Source organism: Desmodus rotundus, chromosome 12 (genome assembly GCF_022682495.2).
Source record: "Desmodus rotundus isolate HL8 chromosome 12, HLdesRot8A.1, whole genome shotgun sequence".
Lineage (NCBI taxonomy): Eukaryota > Metazoa > Chordata > Mammalia > Chiroptera > Phyllostomidae > Desmodus > Desmodus rotundus.
Window position 1 is genome coordinate 75,189,806 of NC_071398.1, and position 12,117 is coordinate 75,201,922.

At 48.0% G+C, this 12,117-nt stretch overlaps 1 protein-coding gene across 1 annotated transcript; it reads right to left on the reverse strand.

Annotated features, from left to right (window-relative positions):
- Positions 1-1,998: 1,998 nt before the first annotated feature.
- On the reverse strand, positions 1,999-11,099 carry CASQ1 (calsequestrin 1). The gene is made up of 11 exons (XM_024571316.3): positions 10,672-11,099; positions 8,797-8,881; positions 7,878-7,978; positions 7,568-7,679; positions 7,195-7,268; positions 6,731-6,861; positions 5,357-5,402; positions 4,916-4,970; positions 4,617-4,717; positions 3,740-3,814; positions 1,999-2,612 (listed from the first exon to the last, which is right to left on the reverse strand). Exons 1-11 carry the CDS (start codon positions 10,936-10,938, stop codon positions 2,463-2,465), a joined length of 1,197 nt encoding a protein of 398 aa, XP_024427084.1. The 5' UTR covers positions 10,939-11,099; the 3' UTR covers positions 1,999-2,462.
- Positions 11,100-12,117: the final 1,018 nt, after the last annotated feature.

Here is a 12,117-nt window from a genome sequence, read left to right on the forward strand (position 1 = left end):
CCTCCTTTCTCAGTCCTCACTGCACCTAAAAGAGGCTCAGGCTCCTGCTGCTTTGGGTTTCAAAGTCCTTCTCTTTGCTCTTTACCCTGTCCCCCAGTTTGCCCTGCCACTGCCCCTTTGATGGTAATACCCTCCTAATTTGCTTTTGTATGTATCTCATTTGTTCTGTGTGGTAGAGCCAAAACTATTTCATTGGCCCATCTTTGAGACTCAAAGAAACTAAATGACTTATCTACATCAGTGGAAGTTCCAGGCCTTCCTGAAGCAATGAGATACAAGAGACTTGGGCTTCATGCTGTCTCTGCTCCTTTCTAGGGCAAGTTATACTTCTAAGTCTTGTTGGTATCATTGCTGGTGAAATGGGGACACTAATGCCTATCTTACAGGGTTCTTCTGAGATTTAAAAATTGTCAGTCTCTAAGGACTAGCACAGATGGAAGCTTAAAACATGGGAGCTATTGTTTATTGTCAGGCTTTGCACTGACCTATACTAAACAGAAAGCTCCATGATACTATTGTATTGGCCCAGTGCTCATACTGTATATTAAACAATTATTAAATTAGTACAAGTTGGATGACTACATGGTTTCTACTCTATACTTCTGCCACTTTTTCCAGGAACACTTCCTGGATTTGCTGTGGAAGGTGAAAACTTTTCTAACCTCAGGTCTCATTCTTCCATACGCAGAAATCCTCTAAGTCTCCCAGCAACACCCTTATACCTGACCCATGAAAACTGTGTTAGTTACGGACTTGCTCATTTGCTTAGTTTCCTCACCACCACTCCTGACCCCACCCTGGGCTGTGTCGGAGAGAATGTGAATCCTTCCTGCCAGAACTCTAGCATTCCCCAGTGTACAACACTCAATGTCTCCTCTCCATTCCCATGGCCACCACTTGGGCCCCTGTTCTCCCAACATGACCCCAATTATTATAACAGTCTCTGATCATAAGAGTTGGGCTCCCTGCCTCTGGTATCTCTATTATCTCCCCTCCCTAGGTCCATCCTGCTCATCAGTGCCAGATTAAATTTTTCCTTTCCTCCCCAGCTCACAGGATTAAATTCAAACCCCTCTACAATCTAGGTCCATCATGCCCACTCCATGTCACAGCCTCCACTTAAGTTTCTCTTTTTTGTCTTCTGGTCTCCTCTGTGTCTCCAAAAGGACACACATCTTCTGGTGCTTTAGACATTCCCACTGGCTGAAATGTTCCCTCCCCAACTCCTTTGCCTCTTGTCAAAATCTCATTATTTATTTAAGGCCTAGAAAACTATTTACTTCCTTTATGAAGCCATTAGTGCCCACTCTCATCTCTCTCTTCTGAGCCGATTCTATTCATTTGTTCCTTCTTTTAACCAACATTTATCAAGCACTCCTTTTTGTGTGCCAGGTCCTGTGGACACAGAGAAAAGGCCTGGGTTCCTGCCTTCAAGGAGCATGCGATCTAGTGGGGCACACAGACATGTAAATGAAGAGCTAGGATAGAATATGCTCAATACTAGAACAGAGATATATAGAGAAGGTGCAGTGTGAACCCAGAGGAGGGAACTGCAGAGCGGGCCACCTCTGGAAAAACCTCACCAAGGAAGTATTATTTGGGCTCAGTTTTGACATTCAAATGAGAGCTACAGGGAGGGTGCTATCAAGCAACACATAATCACTTAATTACATACTGCTGTGTATTTTTCTTCAATTGTTTAGTGTGCTTGTGTACTTCCCAGTGAGTCTAATCAGCTCAAGAGCAGGGACAGGCCCGGCACTCACTGTTCTCCTAGAGCTTAACAGCGGTGCTGGACAAGCACCATGTGTTCAGAAAAGGCTTGTCAACTTGCAGCAGATAAATAATCCAAGCTTCTCTGGGATAACTGCCTGAAGTGAGCCCCAACTCCCCACCTATCATCTATCACAGCCCCTCACAAGGCACTCACACCTACCCCACCGCTCTGGCTGATTCCCTCCTGCCATAGGGGTGAGACCTCACCAACAAGACACTTGCTCAGCTGTCCCAGATCTTTTATTGAAGCCTTGGTTTGACCCAAATACATTAACAAGAGATTGCAGAGATACAGTCCCAAACACAGGGAGAGGAAGTCACAAGGATCTAGGATTTGAGAGAGTAGGGGAAGGGTGTACACAGGTTCTGGGAACAGAAGATAGATGGGGACCCAGACATATGGCAAGAGGAAAACCACAAGAAAGGGTTTAGGGAGTAATGGAAGAAAAAAATAATAGATACAGGGACATTGTGGGACAAGAAACAGAAGTCAGATGAAATAGCTGGGCTGTTGTGTAGGGAAAGTAACTCCTTCCCCCATCAGGTGAGAGGGCCAGGGTCGCAGACCTAAGCATATAGACCCCAAAGGACCCAAAGGCAAAAAATGACCTAGTGTCTCTGGAGGAGCTCAGGGAAGGAAGGAAGGAGTCTGAGCTGGCGGAGCAGAGAGATGGTTGGCATAGCAACTAATCATCATCGTCATCGTCGTCATCATCATCATCATCATCATCCTCTGTGTTGATCTCACCCTCCAGCACATCCTGTAGCCAGTCCTCCAGCTCCTCAGCAGAAGGTAGGTCCTCCTCGTTATCCATCTCCATCCATATGCTGTCAGCCTAGGACACAGCACAGACAAAGTACTGCAGCTAAGCCCAACTTAGGTCTTTGGATCTGTTGTCCCACTCAATGGACTCTGGACAGTTTTCCCTATGTCCTCTGTCCCATCCTTTCATCTGTCAGTTGCCAGAGAAGATCTAGGTTAGAACAGTGACAGTAGGAGTAGAAAGAATGGCTGAATGGGCAACTAGGCCTTCGGCCTGCACTCTTTCTGGCATGCCCTTGTCTTTCTGAGCTTCCTAAAACAGACCTCTCGATCATGCCCTTGATGCGAAACCACTGGTGGCTTTTCATGGCCTAAAGAATAAAGTCAGAAACTCTTCAGCATTCAAGGCTTTTTATAACCTGCTTTTCCAGCACCATCCTCAGAGATCTCTAGATTCTCAAGCCATAAAAAAACGACTTGCCTTTTTCCAATCCGAATATTTATTTTCCTACTTTTGACCTTTTGCACCAACTTTTCCATTAGTTTGGAAATGACTTCTCATAATTTTCACCTCATAGAACTCCCTCTGCATTCTACAGTCTCCGCTTTGAAAGCCATTCCTTTTAAACCCTTCTCTGGTTCTCTCAAGCAGAAATTACTAATTTCTGTGTCTTCCTAGCATTTTATTTGTATCTTTTTTATAGAGTTTATCAGATCTGGCCTGGTAGTTAATGGAATGCCTGCCTCCCTAGTTAGACTGAGAATTATATGAAAGCCAAGACTGTGGATTATTCAATTCAACTCAACAATCAATTTCAAAGCATCTATCATGTAAATGAGATTATTTCTGCCCTGAAAAAGCTCAAAGTCTACTGGAAGAGACACACACACGGTACATAAATAGCCATATGAAAGTCATCTTCTCAATGCTAAATGAGCTCTGAGAGTGCGAATGAAAAAATAATTCCAAGTGGGAGATCTGGAAAAACTTCATGGAGAAGAGGATATTTGAACTGGGCCTTGAAGAATGAGCAACCAGTTCTAACATGAATCTCTCCCTCTATCCAGCCATTAGACTGGGCATGTTTGATTCTTCTGGGAAGGACTCAACTCTGCCTTAGCAGAACAGAGGAGAGCCAGCTTCTCTGGGAAGCAGAGTTGGGGATCAATGGGGGTGAGGGGTGAGGGAAGGAAACTTACATCAGTAACATTGACGACACCTATTTGGGGGGCTGACAGGTCGATATCAAACGTCTTCTCCCAGTATGGAACCAGCTGTGGAGAGACCACATGGGACAATTTAATGGAGTTGAGGAACACATGACTCCAGGAGGGTGTGAAAGGCAGCATAGGAGTAGAGGACACTATGAACCCATGACAGGTGGGGGATGGTTCAGCTGCAGGGCCTGAGGGAATAGGTAGAAAGCTAAGCAGTTATCGGGCAGAAATCCCTAAGGGAAAGTGTCAGGAGGACCAATAGGCATATTGACTCCTCCTTTCCAAGAACTAGAGAGGAAACCCCTGTTCTGATTCTGGCTCTGCTACTGAGAGACCCTGTGGCTCTGAGCAAGTCACTCCTCCCTGTCCCTCAGTTTCTACATCTCTAAACTAAGGTAGTTATACCTGGTAATTGCCAATTTCCTTACATTTGTTTGTTTATTGTTAGCCTTTCAACAATGAGTGCTGGGTGTTGGGGATTAAGCTGGGAATAAAGCCATCCCCTGAGACAGGGAATCTGTGCTTTGATTCTATGATTGTGTACATCCACGTGCAGGGTTAATGTATCCATCTGCTCCTCAAAACTCTGGTTTTCTCTAGAAGTCAACCCTGAGCACAGTTCCCTGCCTTGCATCTGCTCCGGGAGTCATGTAGGTGATGTCCCATGTGATTCACTTCCAATTCTGCTCCCCTTTCTTGGGCTTTCTCCATGCCTATGGTGCCCTTCCGCATGCAGCAGGCATGATTTCCTGGAGCCCAGCTAGGAGATGGGATAGGAACTCTGAAACAAGCTCCCCTCAGAACGTGCCACAGTCTAGGCCCTACCTTAGGAGAGCTGTGCCTGAGTGGTGCCTCTTACCAGGGGGAAGTCATCAGGGTCAATCCAAATGATGCTAAGATCAGGGTTTTCAGTGTTATCTTGGGCCACAGCCTTGAGAGTCTCTAAGAACTCATAACCATCTTGGAGGGAACACAAGTGAGAAGTGTGAGGTCCAGAGTCCAGATCTCTTTCCTTGCCTCCCACAACTCTACATGTCTAGCCCTAGGCCACTAGCACTCTCCCAGGAATGACTCCCAAGTGAAGCCTATACTCTGAAAAACACCCTTGTCTCCCCGTTTCACCAATCCCCACCATCCAACCCAGTATTCCTCCCTCACCAGGATCAGCTTCCTCTGCAAAGGCCACAATGTGGATTCCATTCAGATCGTCCTCCTGTTGTGGGAGAAAGAGGAGGACCTCAGCTATACTCCCTGAAGCCTGAGAGCCCAGAACATATCCTAGATCTTCCTTGAATGTGACTTCTATGAAAATTCAGCTTCTGGGTCAGGTATAGTCTTGTGGTGATGACCCTTTCCAAGTGACAGTCCTGTTCAGCTCCAGAGCCCCATACTTCCCCCAGCCCCAGAATTTGTCATTCCTCCCTTGGCATCTTCTTTGATTTATAGTGATACGTTCTTAAGAACAAAAAAACCAACCTTCCCAGCCCATTGTCTTTCCTACAAGTGAGTCATGAGGAACAGCAGGGTGGGATGTTTCCAGGACTTGACTCTGTAGCCACCTATACTCCCCCAGGACCTAGCCCTGTCTAGGGTACTCACCCAGGTCTCATACATACTCTCAGGCTTCAGTTTCCTTAGGGTTGATCTAGAACAGACAAGAGTCACTGCTCAGTGTTTGAGAATGGCACCCTCCCCCACAAGGGCCCCCATAATAGAGGCTGCCTCTGGGTCATACCTAGGGTACAGACAGCGTGTAGCTCAGAACAAAGCCATCTGGCAGAGTCTAAGCTCTGGCACCAGACCCAGATCATTGCATGGTTTAAACAGGTGAGAGAATGGAGGGTGGTGGGCAAAGGGACTGACTGCTAGAGAGACTTTTGGGACAAAGATAAAAAACAGGCATCTGAGTATTCATTCGTTTGTTCATTCATTCATGCATGCATGCATGTATTCATTCATTCATTTAATAAAATTGGGTGTCTTGAGATGTTCTAAGCCCTGTGCTAGCCACTGTGTAGATAAAGTTAAACAAAGCAAACACATTCCTGCCCTGATGAAGGGGACCATAACCTAGAGAGAGAGAGAGAGGAGTGTTTATACTGATGAAAATGTATTTCCAGCTGTAAAGTACTGTGAAAGAAAAGAACTATGTGTGAGTTTAGGGCAGGGTTTCTCAACCTCAGCACTACTGACATTTGGAGCCAGGTAAACTTGTTGTGGGGGTTGTTCTGTCACTGTTGGATGTTTAGCAACATCCTTGGCCTCAACCCAATAAATACTAGCAGCCTTCCCCCCAACCAAAAATCTCTCCAGACATTGCCAAATATCCCCTGGAGGGCAAAATTCTTCCCCTACTTCACCAATCCCTCCACCCTGTTGAGAACTACAGGTGTAGGGTAATGTATGAGAAAGATCACAGGCCAGATCTGGGTTGGAATCTAGTTCTGAAACTTAGTGACTGTGGAACCTATTATTTATTTATTTATAGAGAGAGGAAAGGAGGAGGAAAGAGAGGGAAACATCAATGTGTGGTTGCCTCTTAAACGCCCCCTACTTGGGACCTGACCTGAAACCCAGGCATGTTCCCTGAGTGGGAATTGAACCAGCAACCCTTTGGATCGCAGGCTGGCACTCTATCCACTGAGCCACACCAGCCAGGGTTACTTGAGGTTGTTCGAAGGATTAAATGCAATAACAGAGATAGAAGGCACCTCTTAGTTCCTGGCAGACCACAGGCCCTCAACACTCATCACAATCCACAGTACATATTTATGGAGAACCTTCCATGTGTAAGGACTGAGGGCTGGTTAGAGCAAAAAATATTGTGGAAAGGGGGTCAGTGTATCATTAGCACTGACATGCAGAAGTGGATTATCTCAAAGCGAGAGCAGCCTCCTGGTTGGCTGAGCTTTCCCCAGCCCATGTCACACACAGGAGTTCCAGCTCTGCTCAGAGGTTTGCCCCTGCCCCTACCTCTTATGCTCCTCCACAAAGTTGACAATCTCCTCTTCACTGTTGGGCTTGTCTGGAATGGTCACAGGCTCGTCCATGAAAGCTTCATAGAAATCAATCTCGTTCAGCTTCAGGGTCAGCTTCTTTGCCACCTTTGGTAGTGGAGGTGGAACGGGGTATGTGGTATCATGGTGAGAAGCAGTATTATGGAGGGACAGGTATGAGGAAGGGAGTCAGACTCGTGGGGCTTCATCGCTGCAACTGTGGCATTGGACAAGTGTCTTCACTTTTCTGGGCTTTGGTTGGACATGAGAGGAGAGGGTTAGATAATCTAAAATCTTTGGGGTTTTAGAATGTGGAAGCCTGAGGTGGAGGTGGGAAGTGTGGTATGTAGGGAGGGAACAGGTCCCCATAGATTCTGGGAGAGGGGTTGGAGAGCTGCTGAGGAGGGTAAGGAAGACACAATATGTTCTGGGGTGGAGAACCTTGCTGTCGAAGGTGGCGAAGAAGGGGATGTACGGATGGAACTCTTCTGCGGCGTCCTCGTAGGCTTTGTAATCTGAAGGGAGATGCAGGGTCAGTCTCTGGGACAGCAGGGTGTACCAGGGAGCCCTTTCCCCTTTGTCTCCCCAGTTCTTTGGCAAGGTAGGGTTCATTCTGAGACCCACACCCTCTAGCCCTCTGAGAGTGGTTAAAACATGGGGTGGAGGGAGGTGGAATGCTGAAGGTGTCCTGGGAACCCTCAGAGGTCAGAGCAGTTGATGGAGCTGATTATAGCAAGAGGAGTTAGAGGGGTCATGAAGTGGATTAATTGGAGGGAACCAAGGAAAGGAACCATGGAGTCTGAGGTTTACCCACGCTCTGAGTCTTTGTTCTTGAAGTAGCCAATAAGTTTGTTCTCATCCTCGATGTTCTCAAATGCCTGCAGTTCTCGTTCACCCTCAATGAATTCCACAGGGTCCTCTAGGACCTGGAAGAACAGCGACATTGAAGGAAGAGAGTTTCTGTTCTCACTGGTGGAAGCAGGGAGAAGGATAAGGGAGAAGAAGGCTTGGAAACAGGAAGAAGGGGCTGTCTGGTGTGTGTGTGTGTGTAAGGTTGGGGTTGGCTTGAGATGGGCATAAAGTCTTAAAATAAGGCCATTGGGTCCAGGGTAATGAATCCTCACATCAAGCAAAAACTCCACCAGGGTGTCAGCAGAAAGCTCGCCATCATACTCAATGACTTCATCTCCCTTGAACACATAGATGCTGTCCTCTTCAGTTAGTCCTAGGGAGTGGGCCTGAGATGAGCCATGATCCCAACCTTCCCACAGAGCCATGGGTTTAAACCCAGGGCCATGGCCCCATTCCATAGTCCCACTGGACCCCATCCCCTCCCCTCTTCCCCAGCCTCACTTGCCTCCACTGCCCTTTAGCCCTACACCCCTGGTGTCTATCCCTTGATTTACCTTGGGTAGCTAGCCTGGCCCAAGGTGCTCTCCAGGGAGATGGGATGAGGTTGGGGTATAGAGGGGGATATAGGAAGTTAGACTCTAGCAAGATATCTCCCTTTCTCTGTTTGCCATACTAGAGAGATATTCATGTTACCTACTCTGAGGACTCCAGTAGCCAGTTGCCAGTTCAGCCCTTTAACCCTTTGTTAAAGGGTTACTGACCAGATGACTTCATCACTGACCACCCCACCCCATTCACATCTCTTGTCCAGTCTCAGGCTGTTTTGCCCCCTGGTGGCTGGTGCTGTAATACCTAGCCATGGTTCTGGAGAGGGAGGGGTGAGAAGGACATTTGCTGAGGTCTCTTCAGTTCCACCTGAGACCTGAGCTCCCTTGTCTCCCCAGCACTTAGCCCTGTCTTTTAGTTATCTGAAAAACATTTAAAGAAGGCCACGTCCACCCCTTTCTGGGATTTGAGCATGTGTCTGTACAAGGAACAAAAGAGGCCAGGACTCTCAGCCATATCCCTTTCAAATTCTGTAACTTCTCCTCCTTTCAGAAGAGGCAGGGTAGAGTTCCTAGCCTACATAAGGGCTTCTGGTCCAGTCTCACAAGCCACCTTCCCCTCCTTGTGTTCCCAACCCACCCTTACCTAGTTTCTTGGCTACAGCTGCATCCTTCTCAGAGTCCACCATACCAAAGCCAACACCTTTGTCTTCGAGGACTTGGGCTGCTAACTGCAGGGAAGATTAAAGTCAGTCCCTGTAATTTTTATAACCCATATTCCCCATCTCATGCTTCCAAGTTGGGTCATTTGGGGCGCAGGGAATTGAAGAGTTTACATTTATGCTGTGCAAGGATCCAGGATATTGTTACTTTCCCTAAAACCCCACCCTTTTTTTCTTTAGCTCAGTTTTAATTTCTGAACTTTTGCTGCTTGTTTGCAATGTGCTTATTATGTTGAACTTTGAAACACTATGCATGATACTCCTGTTTCCTCAGGAATGCTTAGGAGTCTGGTTTTAGAGAGACTGAAGCCTTTCCCTTGCTCGGGGCTGAGCCCATGCACTCTGTCTTTATCAAAGGCCATGCCCAGTATGGGGTGACATCTCTGGGATTCTCAAAAGTGACCCACAATGGGAAAAATTTTGGAGAGCAGGAGAGTAGTAGGTGGGTGGGGCGGGGGCCTGGTCACCTTGCAGATAAATGGGGAACGCCTGAAAGCTGAGAGTAGAGGTCTCTGTGGCCAGCACTTGTAACCCTCAGAGGAAGAGAGCCAGAGACCAGAGAAGAAACGGGCCGGGCTCTCCTCATGCAGGTGAATTTTCCCCTTCACTGTCTACTTCAGCCTGTCCTGAGACTGAGGACAGGTATTCCCCAGGTACCTGCCCATCAGCCTGCCAGCTGGGCACTCAGTGCTGATGTGCTGTGCCTTGGGCATAGCTTGTGGCTTTAACCCCACCTAACACAGACTTGGCTCCTGGAGTCTCAGGAGGACTGGAAGGGAGGCAGTTGGCAGGTAGATGGCCATGGATGCTGAGCACTCAGGATAAAAATACTCAGCTTATTAATCAGATGGCACGTTCCAGCACCTGGCAGGGGCACACAGAAATGAGAACCTGTGGTCTTGGTATCTTGCCGTGAAATACTCCAAGCTCTGGTTAAGCTGAGGCCTGTCTGCATTGCCAAGATAGAGAAGGGACTGCTGAAGCTTAGACAAGTTGCCGCTACCACATGCTGACTCCTGGAGGAGTGTTTGTGACTATATCTCCTGATCATCCCCCCACACAGGTGCTTTTTCTTGTTATAATAGCTCCTCTCCCCTCTGGGCCTGAAGTCAGCTTAGAGGTGAGGAGAATATTTCTAAAAAGAGAAGCTGGGGAAGACATTCTGGAGCTCCTCCAGCCACAAAAATTTTCTAATCAGAATATCCAGCTTGATCTAATAGGGGCAGATGGGGAGTAAGGGAGGAGAGGAAGAAAGAAGGACTAAAAGACCTATGGGAGGCATGGTGGTCTCTAGTAAATATTTAGCCATGAAATGAATTATATCCAAAATGTTAATAACATTTAAACTTACACTCAGTTTAGATCTCTTTGGGATGCTACTCCTAAAGTGTATAGAGAAGGGGCATGTTCTGGCTAAGAAAGTGGATGAGGGATACAGTCCTTAGCACTGTACTTCCTCCCCTTCCCCTGAAGAATCTCTCTTTTCCTTTTTTGTCTCCCTTCCAAAGATCCCCAGTCCTAGCCAAACCTAGTATTACCAGCCTCCTATAGCATGGAGGAGACATTCCTTTCAGTCCCTCCTCTCCTAAAATTGCCTAACTATAGTGGTCCTCAAGTCTCAGTTTCTCATTTGACTGAGGCCACATGCCACTTGGGTCCTGTTGGTCAAGATAAGAGCGACCTGCCACACTGTCCCTGGCCCCAGCCCCACCCTCAAAGGTCTCCGTGGGGTTATAGGATGGGGGAGTCATAGTGAGGGGCTGGGTGCACTCTGCAGGCCTGTAGATCCCGGCACTTACCTCCAGGATCAGCTCCTCCATCTCAAATTGTCTTTGTGAGGCCTTGTCGTCCTCCGGGGGCTCATGGTAGAGAAGTGCCAGCACCTCGTACTTCTTGAACACATTCTTGTAGTTCTTTGCGTTGACATTGACCACACGGTCCACACCATCGTACTCAGGGAAGTCCAACCCATCCTCCCCCTGCACCCCTGACTCTGGAGTCCCTAACACCAGCAGTGACAGCAGCACCAGCACAGTTCTGCCCCGCATCCTGTCTGCAGCACACATGGAGGTAATGAGATCTGGGTTGTCTCTCCTGGTTCAAAAGAGGTTTGCTGGGGTAGGGAGGGCCCCCCAGATCCTGAATCCTGAGTGAGTGGCTCACAGTGGGGGTGGGGTAGGGCAGTGGACAGAGGACACTGCTGGGTCTTGGAGACACTGTCAACAGAGCCAAGAGAAAAAGGGTCAGGAGGAGGAATAGGAGCAGGGGGCGGGGAGGCAACCTGAGCTGCCCCTGAGATTGGCACCCCTTGGCTCCACCTGGTCCTGTCTAAATATGTTTCCAAAATTGGCAGGAGAGATGGGTAACCTTCTGCGGCCAGTACAGCTCCATAAGACTGGAATCCTCCCACCTCCTGCACCTCTCCCCCAGGCTCCCAGAGCCTTCTTCCCCTCCCTCCCCACAATGTCCAGGGCTCCTCAGCCCCTGTCCCCACACCAGCCTAAGAGCTCATCACCATATTAAGAAAGGGAAAAGCTGGAGCTAAAAATAAGACCAGATGAGTCGGAGGTAAATGAAACTGGGGCTGGTGGAGGGGGGAGTTGAGGTAATTAGGAGAAGTGAGGGCAAGGGGACTCAGAGAGAAGGAAATGGGGGTGTAAAGAGGGAGATATTCTGGGTTAGAGGTTAAATTCATAATACAGGAGAAAAGGTACAAATGCACTATTAACTCTAAGTCCTAAAACCTGGAATGCCCTCTAGGTGAAGTCTGTTTCTTTGATCCTGTAGAAAAGAGAGGGTAATTAAGATGCAATCCAGGCTACAGCAAAGCGACCCCCTGCACTTCCATTTAGAGAGCCAGGACCAAAGATGAGGTCATTCTCTGAATACAAGATGGAGCTATGTCCAGGACTGGAGACCTGGCTGAGCTCCAGCCAGTTTCCTTTGCTTCACTCAACACTCCTAACTTGGGAAGGCAGGGAAGGGCGGGCATGGGCTGGGCAATGTTGGCCACATCCATCTCAGAGAGATGTGCATTTGGGGTTCCTCTGCCCTTGAGGAATGGGGAAAGCCCTTGGCTGCTGCCTCCTGCTTGTGCTCTCAACTCTGGTCCTATGGGATTCACTTTTATGAGCACAGTGGAGAGGGAGGGTCTCTAGGCTGAATAGTCCCAAGGACAGCAGTGAACAGCAATCATTCATTCCTATGTCTCTGACAAGCAGGATCATGTAGAAACACTAGGGAGA

Coding starts and splice junctions, on each gene's coding strand:
- CASQ1 (XM_024571316.3), bottom strand. CDS start 10,938: ATGTGTGCTGCAGACAGGATGCGGGGCAGAACTGTGCTGGTGCTGCTG. Junction 6,862..7,194: donor TCGCCACCTTCGACAGCAAG/GTTCTCCACCCC, acceptor CCACTACCAAAG/GTGGCAAAGAAGCTGACCCT. Junction 3,815..4,616: donor ACCCTGATGACTTCCCCCTG/GTAAGAGGCACC, acceptor GTCTCTCCACAG/CTGGTTCCATACTGGGAGAA.